An 18099-nucleotide genomic window follows, 5' to 3' on the forward strand; every position below is an offset into this window, starting at 1 on the left:
GTTCGTAAGCACTATCCAGAATTTTCAGTCTGGAAATGTCACAAGGTATTGCAAGTCTCCTGAAATGCTGCTGTTCTTCATAGCATGAAAGTGCCCTGTTCTAGCAGCAGGTGACCCAGGAACCTGGAGCAGCATTTGCTTTTGAGCAAACTGCACAAAAGCACCAGCCAAAGCAGCCACGTTCCACTTGAATTTCCAGGAGAGGAAAAGGAGCCTACACACGCAACTGCAATTACTATTAATGGATCCAGATATATGGATCCTATTGGTAAATTCCAGCTTAGCAAAGTAAAATTTCACTGTTGCCTGATTTTTACTGCCATAATAAATTGTATGTCCACTTTTAAAAGGTCGGACCACTGCGTGAAGGTCCAGAGCATTCAAAGACTTTTAAAGTTCATGAAATCAACTGTAAATTTTGAAGTAAAGAGTTGAAACTATGAGATAATAAAAGTAAAAGGAGTCGTCGCAGTCAGCAGATTAAGCGAGGACACAAACTGTGCACTGAGCTGCCTCAAGACGATGCTTATCATTGGGGAAACTATTACCTGATACCTGCAGATATATCTTAGGTTTAGATTTCCACTGGGCTCTGTCACTGAGAATAATGTAACTACAGCCAAACTGAAGGCACTGTAAAAATTAATATAAATCAACTTTTATCTGATGGCCATTCAAACTGCTGAGCAGAAACATTACCTTTAGGCTCTTTACATGAACCATACAAATGGACCCTTATTTATTTGATGGCTAAATATTACAAACCAAATGCTAATGGGCATCAATTGCCTTCAACTTGTAGTGAAACTCTGCGTGTTTGCCTGAACCCAGAGTTATCAGAAATTCCACAGAATTGAAATCAAACAAAAATATCTCTGTGAACCTCTAGGTGATGACATGTCTAAGTACTAAACAGCTCTCATCAACAACAACTTTTTTGTCTTTTTTTTCTTAGTTTGTGGTTTAAATTAATCTACAGGCTTTCATACCTGCAAATATGTTTTGATTCTGCTATGACAGGGATGCTGAGGAACATGACCTATAAAAACATGCACATGTTTTTTGTTGAAGATACCACCATCTTTTCCCAAAAAATATTATTTATGATGACTGGACCTTTTTTTAAAAAAAACCAGAAAGGTTATTCCCAACAAGGTATCTAAACCAGTATTTTACAGAGGATAATGATATATCCAAAGAAATGAACATAAAGGTTTGATGGGGAATTTGAATTGATGGGGAAAAAATAATTAAGGATGAAAGGCCTTTGTGCACCATTTGAAGTTTTCCAAGTGCTTTTCAAAATCAGAACCAATATGAACATCTCAATTTAACTTGAACTCCGAACTTCATTCCCCCATGTAAAAAAATTCCTGGAAAATGGAACATTCTAGATGTAAAAACAAAACAAACAACAACAACAACCAAACAAACAAAACCCACCCAAGCCCTTTTTCCTTTACGATGAGATGATAAAACCTTTTTGTTCAAAGCATTGCACTGAATTCTATTTTCTAACTAGCTATATGTTTCAGAGCAGTTAGCACTCATGTCACAGATGCATCGCTCTAGAGATTCTGCATATATTTCTAAATATACAGAAGATGGTTTCTCTGTTCATCTGAGCAATTTCAAAACATTTCTGAAGAGAAAGAAATTATACCTGAAAAATTTCTCTAGTCGATTCCAATAGCCAATGTGTGTTAGCCTCCAGTTATTTGTTTCACTTCAACTTCAGAGTGGCTTGACAGGGAGGCTTCTAGAAGCAACTTAAAAATGTTTCAATAGTGCAAGCAGGCTCCATTTTAAGAATCCCTTTTAGTGGAGATAAATTATTTCTGTAGAAAAGAAGAGCACAGCAGGGTCCCAAGTGCTAATCAAAGGACACGGTGCTTCAAGAAAACCTTCTTTCCAAACAAATTGTTGGAGAACTGCAATAGTCCAGGCTGTACTGCAATTTCTGTAAGAACACTCTCGTTTTTGATTTGGGGATATCATTTCTCCTTGCTCGATATGCTCCAAACCTATAAAACCCAGAAGTCATATTTGCAGAGGGATTTTTATTCGGGAAGTCACTGTGCTGTCATTTTCTATGCATCATCTGGTGATATGTAACAAATGCCCATCAGATATATATTTTTTTGCCTGACCTGAGTCTTCCTCTGAATGGAAGAACTTAACACTTGTCATTTTCGCTGTTGGAAAGAAGAAATTCCTATGGGGCTGGGATGATTTGGTGAAATTCTGTAAGCTGTTTTAGCAAGATGACTAACCTAGATGATCACAGTAGTCCTTTTCTGAATTTATTTTTTAAAAACTTCTGAATGCTACTCTGTACTTTTTCTTACTCACGAGTGTGGTTTCCAACAAGGTTATAACCAGGATGATTCCTAAACTAAATTCCAGCTTTTACTTTGATTTGTAGTGAGGTGGCTACCTTAGGAAAAAGGTTAACAGGAATTCTTTGAGATTAAAAACTCTGCAAAGCATCTGATATAGGGGAGCACTTCAAGCTCCAGCAAACTGGAGAGATTTGTTTGGCTCTGAAGGATCCACTGACAGCAGAAAGCTTTCTGTACAAGTCTTCTGTAATTGTTTCATTAGTTTAAAGTATGACTATTTTTCCCACCTACTCGGTTACTGGTATAATTTCTACATAAATTCAGCAATAGTGCAGCAAACTGTTGGATTCTGCAAGTTCACAGGAGTTTTATTGCTTTCCATGAACCTACAAACTGAAGTGCCTGTAATGTATAATGCTGCGGCATTAATATTTGTATACTATACATCCAGGAGAGCTGATAGCATATTAAAGACACCTAAAGTGTATCATCACAAATCCCACTGCGCTATATGCTGTAGCATCACCTAATGTAATAAATCCCCTATTTGAAAATGCTTACAGACCAAGGGTAAAATCCCCCCTCTTCGAAGACCACGCACCATGAAAGTCCTTGTGTGGGAAGTGCAAGGGGATCCATGCAGAGAACAACTGTGAATTTCCTTCAGGGCTTCAACTACATATTCACAGCAGAAATAGCTGTGTTGCCTTAAGACAATACAACCTCACTGGTGTTTGTTGCTGTGTGACATTAAGCTGCTAGTGTTAAATTGGTGGACTGGTCCTGTGAATGCTTTCTAGCCACTGCTGTGCAGAAGCAAGTTGTTAATTCAAACCAGCTCTCAGCAGCATGTGAAGTCGAGCAGGATGACATTGCATTGCAGTTGCCGGGGAACATTCATCCCATCCATTCCACTGATGCAGCTGTGGAGGTGATAAGCACAGCTGGAAAGGTGATGAGAAACATCTGGAGAGGCAGTACTAACAGCAGAGCTGGCTTTGCGGGGAATGAACTCTGTGCACAGAGGACTTGAGGTGACATTACGAAGTCATTTTAAAATCAGGACACACATAAAAACTAAACACTGAAATTCTACCGAAACCTGGTGTGTTGGCTGTACTGTTGTACCTTACCCTCTCTTTTCCTAAAAACTCCCCTCCTTATTCTTCTGAAACAGTAGTACCATTAATTCATAGGAGTTGATTTAGTGGTTGTTCCCAGGCTATTATCCTTTTGTGTGTAAAAAAATTTTAGAAGCCAATACGTGGCAAGAACTTACTTTAATGACGTCTTCATCAGAGGATTTGCACTCAACCGATTCCGAGATGTCTGTCACAGCGCTGTTCTCCTCAATGGACACCACTTTGACGGGCACTGCCACTGTCCTTCCTGTGAGAATTGCTGTGTTCAGAATTTCCCTGTCCTGTACACAAAACAAAGCACAGCGCTGTTCAGAGACAGCTCAAGAGATTTCCAAAAGGCTCCAGCTCTTCAACTGGAGTTATACTCAAGAAAGATGCATTAGTTCTCAGTGGCGAATGGTCTAACCTCATCTTCAAACAGGTGCAACTTGGTAAAATGCAGTAAAACCCCAGTTATATTTTACCTGCTAAATAAACACAGTCAGCTGCATTGCAGACTGTTAAATAGTGAGCAAAATGACTGCAGCACAAGCCAGTCCAGGCAGGCATACATCACAGGTAGGACCTCTCTTTAAGTGTGGGGCTTCTCCCAATATATACCTTCCAAAACATGAGTTCAGAGTTTTTACTAAACCGGATTTGATTGGCAATGTTTGGGATAGGATGTAAGAGCCTCGAGAGTAAAAATAATGGGCTTAGATTCAAAGAACATTGCAAAGACAGGGCCTCTCTGTGAACTTTCTATCTGGAATGGTTTCAAGAGTGTTTAATTTCTTTTGATATGGCCAATGAAGCAATGTAAGGAATCCAGAAGGAGTTAGTGGTGCTATTAACTGCAGGGAAAATAACACGGAAATCTGAAGTTTGAACTTGGGTCATGGCATATAAAAGCCTTTCAATGCATCATTGACTAAGCTCACTCTTTTCATTTCTGAACTGTTTCAGCATCACTTTATTCCCAAGATTCCCATGCAGGAAGAACTTAAGAGTTTTCTCCAACTTTTCAACTTCCAATTCTATAAAGTGAATAAAATATTCAGCAAAATCCTCAGCACTGAAGTCATGAGGACGGCAGCCACTGATGGCAGCAGCAACAAAACGGGGCACCCAAGTGTAGTGCGTTTGAAATCTCGGTCAGATTTTCTTTTCATCTTGCAACTTATTATTTCCCAGGTTCTCCTACAGCTTTCATAAGAAATCCCATCACAGTAAAGAAAAGTTCAAAAACGAATGTTGACTGTTCTAGAAAAGTAAGAACCCTAAATAATTCCTATGGCATGTATGAAAACAAAGCTTCCCAAACAGAGCCAGATTTATAATCACATTAGTAGAAAGTCTAAGGCCATTCTCAGGGACTCCTGATTTTCAAAGGTAGAGACAACCCCAGCTGCCCCTGTACAAATTCTGCCGGGTACCCGGCATTTCTGAGCAACAGAGCGCTGTGGTGAAAAATAATACATGGCTTTTGGAGCTTAACTTCTGTCAGCCAAACTTGAACATTTTGTTCCAGAAGTATTTATTTCCATATACTGGTATTATGGTAAGCCCAGAAACAGACACAAAGGAGCAGATCTCAACATTTGTGAAAACAACTCAGCAGCAAACCCAACTATTCTTCTGCCTGCAGACTTTTAAAACAACAAGCATTAAATAACCTACACAGGTTCACCAAAAAGCAGGTTCAACATATTTTCTGCTGTGTATTTGGCTACTGCAAGTGCTGTACATTCTTTGAAATTAATCTTTTGCCTCACTCCCTTAAAGCCTTATTTTCGGTGACTTTGAGCGTTAAACGCTGTGAACTAAGGACTCCAGGGCAAAGGAGCAGCAAGAGAGTTTGCGGAAACGACAGGACGTCCTTTCAGGCTATCTCAGCTCTGCTTTGAAACCTTTCTACTCAGATCCAGCTTTTCCTTAGCAACTGATATGTATTAGTGATAGAGAAATCTAATTTAAAGGGACAGGCTCAGAGGAAGAGAAATCCCATAAATAGAAATGAGTTTCAAATATAAAACATACTCTGTGGCTTGGGGATTTAGTCATATTTGTATTTAACAGTAACTGATGAAGTTCAAGATGAACCAGAAAATCCCATACGCACAAAAGAAAAAAGAAACAAGCCCCGCGCCACTGCCAAGAAGATAAAAACAAAGACTTGATTATGCAATGAGGTGAAACTTCAGTGCCACAAGCAGCAGAATAAATTCCTCATCCGGCTTTAACTTGCAACAAACTGCCTGGGAGTCACTAGAACTTCTTCCAGCTCAGCTTTGCTCATGCCTGCAGTGTTGAGTAATCAGTGGCCTCAACATGAAGTCAAATATTAAGCATCGTAACACCACCAGCGAAGAGGATTACAAACCAGTGCTGGAGATAGCATTTAAAAAATGGGATGCTGTCACGGTTTAGCTCCAGCCCACAACTAGGAGCACGGTAGATGCTTGCTCACCTGCCCAAGCCCCAAGTGGAATATTGCTGTCTCCATACACTGGAAATTCTTCCAAAAATGAGTAAGAATAACCTATTTTCCATGTTCATGGACAGAGCCTGAAGCAATGGGGTTAAGCTGCAACGAGGAAGATACGTTTGACATTAGGGCAATCTTTATTGTAATAATAAGGATAGAGAAATGATGGAATAGGTTGTCTGGGGCAGAAGAAAAAGCACAATCTAGCCTAAGAGATCTTTGAAGAATGGGTTATTCATAATTCAGAAATAACATAGATTCTTTGAGTCAGGTAGAAAAGGAAAGGGGGCACACAACCTCTTGTGGTTCCATCCACCCTTGTATCTTAGTAGTCTCCATTTTTTTCAAAATTAAATGATAATACAATAACCTATATATCTCTTATTTGGAATAACTCTATTCTGCTTCACTCGTCCCAAATACTATGATCCTTCTTCACTAGACAAAAGAAAATGATCTATACCTTTAAAATGGAAAAACTTGATGGGCAAATGTGACTGATATTCCTGCCTTCTGCACTATATAGTGCAGAACTGAGCTACCAATTGTTAAGTAATTATCTGTCAATTCTGTTTCTCTCTTTCCAATAGGCCATTATTGGTGCATCTGAATTCTAAGCGGCTCTGATATAAAGCCATTATTACAAAGGTTAAAAAACCTTTTCAAATTTCCCAAGACCTTTCTCGAGAGAAGAGGGAAAATTTGGCTACTGGCACATTACCAGCAATTAGAAACCTCAATCTTCTGCCCTTTGCTAATGGTTTCATTAAAGGAAGTAGCGTGTATCCGAACAAATCTATTTTTATTAATTACTTCAGAGATGCATCTGCCCCAAAAATGGTAAGAGGCATCGTTTGTCATGGTAAAGGGCTACTGAAATTTTACAGCCCTTCTCCATAGCATAATAAGAACTTCAGGAATTTCAAATTCATAACGTACACAAAGTAGATGGGAACATATTGCAGGTATTATCTAACGGCTTGATGGCTGGTACCATTCCAATCATTAGAGATCCTCAGCGCTGGCAGCCACTCTGCTACGGTTTTGAGCAGAGATGGAAACCTTCATGTTTCATCACCACTCAAAGCAGTCATAACTCTTCCATACTACACACAGAAATACTGAAATATAAGCAATTAACATATTACATACTATGTTAAAAGCAATTTTCAAAATTGCCACTTCCCTTACTCAGTCTGTAAGTGCCTCAACTGTGATTAAAAAGCAAAACAAAACAAACCCCAAAGAAACAACTCTTGATTCTATTGTCTGGGTTTTGTTTTTTTTTTCAGAACTAAAATAGAAAAAGGTGTGTCCTATATCCCTTAATACGGAACAGCCTTCTGGCACAATTTCTGCCTCCTCTGTGTTTCCTTTATACTGCTGTAATAAAGCCCAAAGCTTTAATGTAACAGAGAATTGACCCATTGTCCGTACCCACACACAAGCTGTTAGGCAGAAAACTCTAAATAACGTATGAAAGGATCCAAAGGCCACGACTCCTCAAAAGCTGAACCAAAAATCATAAAAATAAAAGGAGCTTAAATAGAACCCTGTCTGTCTGTCTGTCTACAAACCTGAGCCCTCTGGACCCGCACCCCAACCTGCTTCCCTTGCATTCTGCCACCTCCAGTAACACCCTTGCTTATCCACTGACGAGCAGAAATAGTAGTTGAATCTTTAAGATTATGTCAAGTAAATGGAGAAAACAATAGTTCTCACATCAGAATAGGAAATAAAATAGCTTATATAAGTGGTGATTTTTATGTTTTATTTTTAAACAGAATATACTATGCTGTTTGCAAGCTAATTTGGGAGTACACAAACAAGATTACTAAGAAACCTTTAGAGAGGCTAAGAACTCATTTAAAATGTAGGCACTTTTCAAAATCACAATATTTTGGCCATTTCCACATTCTTTAATTTTTAAAATCCCCCAAGAACTAATCTACTTTCTGTGCAGGCAGCAACTAAAGTTTTAAAATCAAATTTATTTTGTGTGGTAAAAGACAGAAAGCATCAGATAGCAATGTTTGGACTTGTTCCCAATAAGTTAAAAAATGGGGAAAATAGTGTAAAGTAAATTGAAAAAGCAGGAAGAGGATGAGCTATGAGTAAGCATCAATATCCAGGTTGGAAAGAAGTTTCTGTGAGTGTATTACAAACTCTAAAAAAGCAAGGGTTGCCATTTCCAAAGCTGAAATGGAGAACTACACATATAACTCTCATTGACACGGACGGGAGATTTGAGCTCTGGACTTCTCTGGAAGCCTCAAACTGTCTTTGCAGCACAATGACCAAAGCCCAACAACATCCAACTCTGATACGGCAAAGCTGGTTTTCTTATATGAACTACCCACAAACTCCTGATTCAGATGGTTCTTTCCCATTACCAGGGCATCCCTTCAATGAATACAGCATATAAAGGAAATCGTTACCATTCATACATATTTAATTAAGAAACAGTAGCATTAAGGAACATGTTTTCTTGTTCTTCTGATGGTTAGAAGACGACTCTAGTGATTAGACATACATCTCTAATCGAAATGCACACATTGAAATGTGTGCGTAAGACATTACTTTAAAATGTATCGATAAGTTTTAACTTAGGACAAAGGGGTACTCCCATTCATTTCCCTGCATTCTTGATGTGGAGAAAAAAATAAAAAAGCTTTAATCAAGAAGCCCACAGGCTAGAACCGGTGAGTTCTATCAGCCTAGTGGTTTGGAACTCCTCTGTGTGCGCCTTTACCACATTACCACAGTTACAAATCTTGATATTACATTTGAGTAGATCAGGGAAAGAATTAATTGGCATTTCAAAGAAAAATGGTGAGATCGCACTCAGGCAGGGAGTCTGACACTACATCACGCCGCGCTGAGACCTGAGTTCAGTGAGACCAGCGTACAGAATTTGATGCCTCCGAGCTTTCCTGCTTGGAGCCGATGTCATGATTCAGAGTTTCGCCAACTTTTGTTCATACTGTTCATACTTGGTGTCATTAGGGTTAATCTGGATAAAGTCCACTAGCTGTAGTATCAGTCTAAATATTTTCTTCCACAACTGCACTCATTGTGCTACTCCGCAGAAGACTCAGAAGAACTGGTATTGAGAAAAATCAGGAAGGGAAAATAACATCCATACAGCTAATATATTCTAGCCAGAGCTGAGAAGAAGCGTGTGCTCACATGTGGTCATTTGAAGTTAGGGAACACGATGGCTGACACTGCAGGAATCTCACATTTTGTTCCACCCCTGTTTCAGTCAGGGAACTTCCACCGATGTCAGTGGGAGCTCTGTGCAAAGACCGAGAATACAGAATACGAGCCTTAGTTGTTTGAATTTGGCTGAAGAGCAAACCCAATGTTCATCCAACCTCTCAATTGTAAGAAGGCAAGCATTCAGCCATGACTAATTTAGGAACTAATTCAACACTAAATTGCGGCAGAATGAGGAAGCAAAGTGACAGCTGTTTAATTAAACCCTAAATCCGATTAGATGGTGTTATCAAGAGAAATCCACGGGAGCCTGAGGTCATGAGAATGGTCCTGTTTACAGGCTGAAAATTCTGTAAGTGGAATCTCATAGAATGATGTTAATCATAGCTTAGCATTAAGACTTCTCCCTCACGCAAATACACAACCTCATGAGTAACAAAGCTATGCTGTAAACCTGAAGGAGTGACACAGAAAAGCCAATTATGTTTTCATTTATAAGGAAAGTTTCTTGGAAAAGTTTGTGGAAAATAGGCAGTTGGGCACTGTCTGCCTTAAAATCAAAACAGTATTTGTCTTACGGAAAAAGGACAGAAGCAGCAAGCCCTTGCATGCTGTTGACAGCTCTTGAATCGGTGGAGACAACGCCTACACAGGAGACCCGCGGAGCTGTGCTGTGCTTCCAACTGTTGTTCAACCCATCACCCTTGATCAACACTGACACCTTGGCAACACGTTTACAAGAGAAGAAGATGGAAATGTGGGAGATGTAAACTCAACTCCGCACACACCAGTTGCAAGCACCATAAATAGTCTACTGATGAGCACTAAGTTATGCATCACGAGTTTTCAGGACATCCTAGTTAGCATGATGCACAGCACTGCAGACAATCATTACACTGATTTGTGAGTCTGGTAACACGACGGTTGTAGATTCGAGTTATTAATACTACTAAGATTACAGCTGATTATCCAAGTAACATTGTTAGGCAGCTGACTCTGCTTATCTACATAATCCCACAATTAAAAGTAAATTACACATTGTGCTTTCTGCCAACTGGATTCTCTGGCACTCCACATTCACAGACAGTATAGACGAGAAGGGACAGAAGCTGATGTTCTCTTTTAAATTCGTAGCACACACTTCAGAAGAACAGGACTGTTTCTATAGACCAAAGAGTGTGCATCATGATTGAGGACCTCCCTGGGGCAAACTCGCTCCATGGCAGGCAGTGGGGAAGGGCAAATTTTGTTGGCTGGATTTTGGTTTCCTCTTTTCACTTGATTCCAATGCTATTCGCCCATCACATGTAAATCCTGCTCTGCTTCATTCATCAGTTTATAACATGAGGACTTCTACTTGCTGAGTAACATCACACTGCAAAAGAAATGGGGTAATGCTGTTACAACCAAAGAGGGCAATCTGCTTACTTAATAGCACCTCTCAGCATTCAAACATGGATCCAGACAGAATCCAGGTTACTCCATGACTGTAAGGTCCATAGTGCCAAGGAAAATGTAAACTAACAAACAAACAGTAATGAAAAATTAGGTCATTCAAAATCTACAAAAGAAACAGACTAATTTGATAAAAGTTGCCATTTCTGCAATCTGTTTCTGATGAGGATAGTAGAACAAAGGATCTCAAAGTTTCTTTTGGATGCTAATTCTTTTCAACACACGACAACACTGCGAGGTATCTTCTCTTTATTAGATCTTTGTTAAATGGCCAACAACATACATGGCACAAAAATTAAGGACAATACCTGCCCTGAAGAACAAACAATGCAGAAGTCAAACACAGATAAAACATCGCCCATGAAAAGACCCAAAGGTGGACGTTGGCATTGTCCTGTCCCCAGGATGCACAGCATCTGTTTGAAGAGCTTGATCAACGTGATGCCTCTGAGTCTGCAGGAGTCTTAAAGAAGGTACATGGAGGAAATGTGGGACGTAAGGAAGAGATTCAGACTCATATTTCTCACGTCCCAGAAGAGTGGTTTTGACCGTCATCAGCACACAGCTCAGGTCCATCAGTGGCAGGCTGGGCTGGGCCCCCTCACCCATTTCTCCTGGGGCTGGACCACTGCAAGGAGGACAGAGGCACATTCCAGGGGCCAGAAGGAGAGGAAGCAAATGGCGCTCAGCTGGGATGGGAATGTCTTTGGACCAGATAATCTTCCCTGGAGTTTTTGTGAACCATGTAATCTATGACAAAGATCTTTTCTAAATGGGAACTCAGTGTTCTGCAAATGCAATGCCTTTTTAATCAATGATCTTTCCTCTGTTTACCCGCTCCATATTGAGATAAATCTTAATTACTGGCCCCCCACATTAGCGCCAGACCATTCCTTTTTCTTCCCTGCTTGTATAGTTTTCAAATACCCTACTAGTGGAATTTTTGAGTCCTGATAGATTACACTCTGCAGACAGAAAAGGGGAATGCAGAATACATTAACAGATAGGGATGCAGAAAAATATCTTTGGATTCTTGGATGACTAATCCACACTTTCCTTGCAGTGAATCCACCCTGGTATCATCTGAACATGCGAAAGGGAACATAACCAAAGATTACTTTGATTTAGCAGATGCAGGTTGTATTGCTAAAGGTAATTCTACCATCATTCAAAAGTGAGCATCTTGTTTGGAAAGTATAATAAGAAGAGATGGGAGTAACTGAACACAATTAAAGGCATGGTTAATTGCTTTGTTCTGTTTAGAGGTAGCGATGTAAAGTGATGTAAAAATGTTATAAAGCCCTTACTCAGCTCTGTGTGTTCATACAAAGACCACATTGACTTAAGGTCGGGTACAGAGGTCTGACACTACCCAGATTATTATGATAACAGGATCTCACTTCTTGCTTGTGATTTTGAATAAGAAAGTAAAATCTTATCAGCAAAGACTGTAAACAGCATTCTGGCTGGCAGAAAAATAAGCAATAGACACAGTAGGTCCAGAAATGTATAACACCTCTGACGGTCCTATTGTTTCTTCCACTTGTGAACAACTGAGATTCAAATTCAGATTTATTTTAACAAATTTGTTTCGTAAGTAAATATTTACTGTATGTTTTATACTAAGTTTATGATATGCAGTTCACAATGCCAATTCCAAACTTGATTTTGGAGCTTTAATAGTTTACCACAGGCACTGAGACTAACCAAGAAATCTAATTTTCTCTCCTTTGTGGGATCAGGATCCAAGTGCTTCCCTTAATATTTCTACTAGTAGAGTTCCACTGCCTGGATATCAATGCTCCTTGTGCTTATTATTTGTATAAAAGTAACGCCATTCTGGCTCCACATGACAGCTGGATGTCAACATGCTGAGCAGTGACTATAAGAAGAGACTGTTTCTACACCAAGGAGGAAAAAAGAGCAAATAGATCAAGTGATTTTCAGCACATCTTGATGAATAACTGATTCCTGTTGCCTTCTGAACAGATCTAAGAATGAGAAAAATCATTCCCACACCATCTGACACAGTTTGGTTTTGGTTTTCTTGCTGAATAAAATACTTCAAAAATATTGAAGTATACTGGTTTTCTTTCCATTTTATTTTCCAGCAGGAACAACCAGCAAACCTTCTGCAAGGGAAGAGGCGTCAATAGATTCCAAGGCTGCAAACGAGCGAGTACAGTCTCCAAAACTCCTTCCTCCCACCTGCTCCAAGAACTGTTCCGCTGCTAGAATCAGGCTGAGCTCACACATGACAATGTATTACACTTGCATTCAATACTTTTTTTTTTAATGAATCAAGACCTCAAGAAATAACTTCAAACCTTCCCTACCACCCTAAATTACTCCGACAAGATGATCTGATTAGATAATCTAACCCCCAAGGTGATGGAAAATGCAAACTAATAAGGACATGAAATCAAATCAGCTGAACATTTTCATGCTTGATTGTGTCTTCCTTTACCATCTTAAAGGCTCTAAATGTGCATAGTTTATCTTTTTAAGTGTCTATCATAACCAATGTGTATCAAGAGTGACTGAGCCTCTGGCTGGAGGCCTCTTTGCTTTGTAGGAGCTGTGACACCAAACTCAATTAGATACAGCTCACCAAAAAGACAAGTATTACGTTAAAACTGTCTCCATTTCCTGTTGACTAGACCAGATATGTCAGGATCCAGTAGCCAACCTATATTTTCAAAAAAAGATGGCATTTCCTGCTGTGTAAAGGAAGAGTCTGTAACTGAAAACGACTTCAAAGGAAATGATTCTGGAGCCACTTAAAAAGTAGAATAAGTTATAAGGACAACTGCAGGAGATGGGAAGCAGAAACCCACATTTCATCTTTCTATAATTACTTAAAATATAGAATAAGGACATAAAGGTGCCTGGAGAAGATGGGAAGCAGAAGCCCACATTTTATTTCTCTATATTTAGACATAAGTGAAACAAAAAACCTGATTCTTTTAAAGATGTGTATGTGTAACTCAGGAAACTACCTGCTCCTCCTTGTGAAATTTCATCCCTTACTTTCAGTATTTTGCTAAATTGACTTAGAAATGAAAGCACTTACATAGGAGACACATTATTTAGAGACAAAAAATTGTAGTTATGGGTTGAAATGTGAGTGATTACCTGAGATATTCCAACTCCAGCATCATTATTCGTTATTTAGAACACAGAAATGCAAACAGATGAAAAGCTGTGAAGTGACAGCTTAAAAGCCCCTATTCTGAGACTGACATACTCGAGAACCTTCACCACTGTTTCAGAGCATTGCTACTTACAGATATAAGTATACTTAGAGACACTTAGGAATACACTTACACCTGATGAATACAAGCAATAAACTAACTGTCCCAAGTTCTCTTGAAAACTTATGTTTTTATACATTTATGCAGTGCATAAATTATACGTATTTCACCTTTAGTAGACATATGACAACAGCTACAACACAAGCTCGTACATACAATTTTTTATCTAACAAGCACTCTCAGACGAGTAGCCACATGCTTGGAAAACAGAGTGGAGAGAAACACATTAAGAGCATTAGCTCAGTGACTGCTGCTACTCACAACATTCCCAGGAAAGGATAAATATTTGTTGGGGATTCCAAAAGCCATGCCAATAAAATGGCCTCAGAAACTGCAACACATTCTATCCTTTCTAATCACAAAAATAGCTTTTCATTTACTCAAACATCTAAGGAATAATTGTCCGCGGAAGCCTTCAGCTACGATGAACACCTCTCATTGCTGAATGCTCCTATTAAGTTTATCACAGACGGGAGTGGGAATATTGGTAAAGCCTGAATGGGAGAGAAACGCAATAGCCACCTGGTGATCTTCTAATGGAATAGTTCATGGACGCTTAGGCAGCCATGGATAGAGCGATATAATATCTTCTTGCTGAATTCATTTCATGGCTTACAGTTCTCTTTTGTTGCAAAAAGAATAATATGTGAAATTTGTCAATTTAAGGGCATTTTCTGGCCTCAAGATCTGGCAGCCATTTACTTCATTTTTTCACGAGTCTGAATGTATTTGGAAATGGACCCCCAGTTCAGTTGGGTTCACTCCACCATTTAGCAGAACCGGCACAGCTCTGGTGATGTCTCCGGTCTGTGACGACCGTGGGAATATAGCTGGTAGTAAAAAGGCAATTTTCATTAGTGATTTGAAATTCTTCCCATGTTCATTTCAATTAAACCTGCGGCCCTGTTATATAGTTGGCCACATATCTATAATAATATTGCTGTAATAGCTGTAATCAATAGGCAGTTGGAGACGGAAAATATACAGGCATATTAGGACACATGCACGGATGCACACACAATTACACATTACATGTATATATGTGAGTAATCTATATGCACACAAATACATACACAACTGTAATGGAAACAAGATTATGAGGCATCCCATGTTAACAGAAGCCACCTACTTAATTATAGGCAGGCAGAGGCAGTACTTTTCATTTTATCCATAAGACGTTTCTATCCCAGATATTTCTTACTGTAAATATTTTGCAAACATAATTTTTTAAAACCCGACCCCACTGAAATCAATTTTGTCAGTGGCTTCAGTAAAGCTGAGGTCCATTCACACGGTTTCTGCATGATGGGAGTTAAGAAGAGCTTAAATAAGCCTTACAGTGAGCGTCTGATGTTTACAGATACTTCTGTACAGGCTACTGTCCCTACTCCATTTGTTTAGAGTAGAAGTAGAAACTCTTTTACAGTCAATGAAAATATGGATTATGAATGAGTTACTTTCTCCCTCTAACAGGCAGTATTCATCTACAGGTTCCTTAAGGTCCTCGATTTTTGTCCATGGAGTGCACAGGAACACTTGGTTCAAGTTTGTGGATGTCAGAACTCTATTTAAACCACAGTACAATCGTTCTTTCAATTTAATTTAGCCTATTTTGAAATCAGCAAGAGAAAATTTCTGCTTGCTCTTTTTCTTATTTTGGCTGTACAGCTTTAATTTTCAATAAGTAAAATCTGTAACAAAGATACAATAGAGATCCTTATGAAACTGCTGTGAAAAAGTAGTAATAAAAATGCAGAAAATACTCATTATTATTTTCTGTCCTTGCCCCTAGATTATTTTTCTTTTTCAAAAAGGTTATTTATTTCAGTGACTTCATAGCAGGTCCACTAAAGTGAAGCGCACAGATGGTAGGAACAAGGTTATTGCATTAATGAGAGCAGATACTGCACAGACATCAGAAACCCAGCACAGTTAAAACAATGAGAGAATGTGACACAGAAAAATTAAATTATTGACCAGATATTTGGCTAATAGATTGGTGGGTCTTACAATATATAGGAACTAAAACCGGCACAAATGTAGAAGGAAGCAAAGTAAATATATAAAATATATATAATCAGAGATTCAATTATCTCCTCCTCACTCAAGCTAAAACATGGTTTGCCTTCAGGGGTTGCTTTGCAAGATCCTGCGGGCTAGAGGCTCGTGGCTGGAGGAGCATCCTTCAAACGGCTCGCTATGACCACTGCGTAAGCCAGTGACATGAAGGACAAAGGGATCAAGTCCATTTCTTTCAAGCAGTATTTTATTTGTTACTATAACCTGGAGCAACCATAGTGACTATTATCTCTATCTGAGCATCTCACAGCAACTTACAACACTGGAAGAGGCTTGAAAAAAAGATTTGTGTGCTTGAAAGCTTGTCTGTTTTTTCCAGCTCTGTTGGATGACCTAATAAAAGACATTACCTCTAGCCAAAAACCTTGCTTCACTCTTATTTTCACTCTTCAGGACCAAGCCAACATTGCCTAGACTGAGCAGGGGAGACCAGAATTCATGTTTAAGCAGTGAATTTCCCTTTATAAAGAATCAGCAGTACGGAATGATCCTGTAAGGCAAACACTAACGTCATAACACAGGAAATATTAACGACTGTTTCCATTTTAAAGACAAGTAAGCTGCTGTGGACCTGAGTGCTGCCAAAGATCCAAAAGAGGCAGAACAAACTCCAGACACGCGGCTCCCAGGCCAGCAGACAATCCCTATTTTTGCGTATCAGAGTCTGCCGGTGCTTAAAGAGTAGTCCATAATTTGAATGAGGTAAGAGGAGGAAGCGCTGAGTCTCGAACGACTTATTTATCACCACACCAAGCTCAGTCCTGAAGCTTCCAGGCATTCTTTAAACGTATGCCGCGGGACGCCCCGTGCCAGCTGGCAGCTCCGCTCTAGTCCCTGCGTTTCACCGCTCGCCACTGACATTTTGTCCCAGATCCAGAATCTGAAACACAGCCTTCTCTGCTGGCTCCATCCAAGTTTCAAGTCATATCAAAACTCCTTGGTATTGGCACACGAGCACGTAGTAGCCTACACAAAATGATGCCAAAGTACGGCCAGGTCTTAGAGTGATGGCTTTGGTTTCTGCTGCTGACACAATATCTGCAGCGGGAGGCCTGCTATCTTCTGTTAGCTCTCCAAAATGAGAACTCAAGATCACAAAGAGGTTATAGCGAGCCTTTTGGATTTTACTCCCTTGTGCACTGTCTCAGAACACAAAAGGAAGAGAATTCACCTTTAGTCACGCAAGGTGATTTTATCCACATACTCTTTCCCCAGCTACCTTCTGGTAAAATCTGGTTTATGCAAATGAAAATAAAAGTGCTACGCCAAGGTAAAAACTTTCCAGGTTAAAGAAAAAAGAGATAAAGTAGTTCTCCCTGGAATGGTATATCGAGAGCAAAACTCAATAATGAACCTGAATGTTTGAACTGTCAAAAGTAGTTTGGAGGTGGAAGGTATAGACAAATGGGCTACGCTGCAGAACCATACCATATATATACGTAAGCACATTATGTGGTGCAATAACACACTGGTGTGTTTTTCAATACTGAATTTACAGACTAAAGTTTCCATCTATCATTTTCTCAAACTCCCCTGTGAACTTGATTTTTTTTTTTTTACATTTATTTAGTTTAATCCAAATACTCATTTTGCAACCTCCAAAACATGCACAGCTCTGGTCCTATAGGGCCTTGGAGAGCAGAGAACGGCACAGCCACTAATCCTGATAGTGACAGTCAGCATTCAATACTCAGCTACTGTAATTAATAAAACAGCGCTGTTGCTATTTTTCACTAATAGAGGATTTCCAAAAGCAAATTGCAGCAATAAATTACATTATTACAGCCTCTAGTATTGTTCTGTGAGGTAACAAATCTTGCAGAAAGACAATCAGCTTTGCTAGAGAAAAAAATACAAAGGACAAATCAGATGACTAGGACCTGATTAAAATTAATGTCAGTGCTCCTTTTGTTTCCATTTGCCTGCTGAATTTCCCTCTCTTACCCGCACGGCGGCTTGCTGATGCTCATGCTATGGTGCTGGTGCTTTAAATATTGGGCATGATTTAGTTCTGAGGAGAAAAACAACCTAGTAACATTCTGTAAAGCATCCATCACAGCAATGGGGCCATTGCCACCATG

At 39.4% G+C, this 18099-nt stretch overlaps 1 protein-coding gene across 1 annotated transcript in view; it reads right to left on the reverse strand.

Moving 5' to 3' along the window:
• TMEM132C (transmembrane protein 132C) overlaps window positions 1-18099 on the reverse strand; it is a 177895-nt gene that overhangs the window by 19428 nt on the left and 140368 nt on the right. Inside the window, exon 5 of the mRNA XM_065646400.1 lies at window positions 3622-3765. Coding sequence (XP_065502472.1) covers window positions 3622-3765 — 144 coding nt within the window. The remainder of the gene's footprint in view (window positions 1-3621; window positions 3766-18099) is intronic.

The sequence above is a fragment of the Caloenas nicobarica genome, chromosome 16 (assembly GCF_036013445.1).
Source record: "Caloenas nicobarica isolate bCalNic1 chromosome 16, bCalNic1.hap1, whole genome shotgun sequence".
Lineage (NCBI taxonomy): Eukaryota > Metazoa > Chordata > Aves > Columbiformes > Columbidae > Caloenas > Caloenas nicobarica.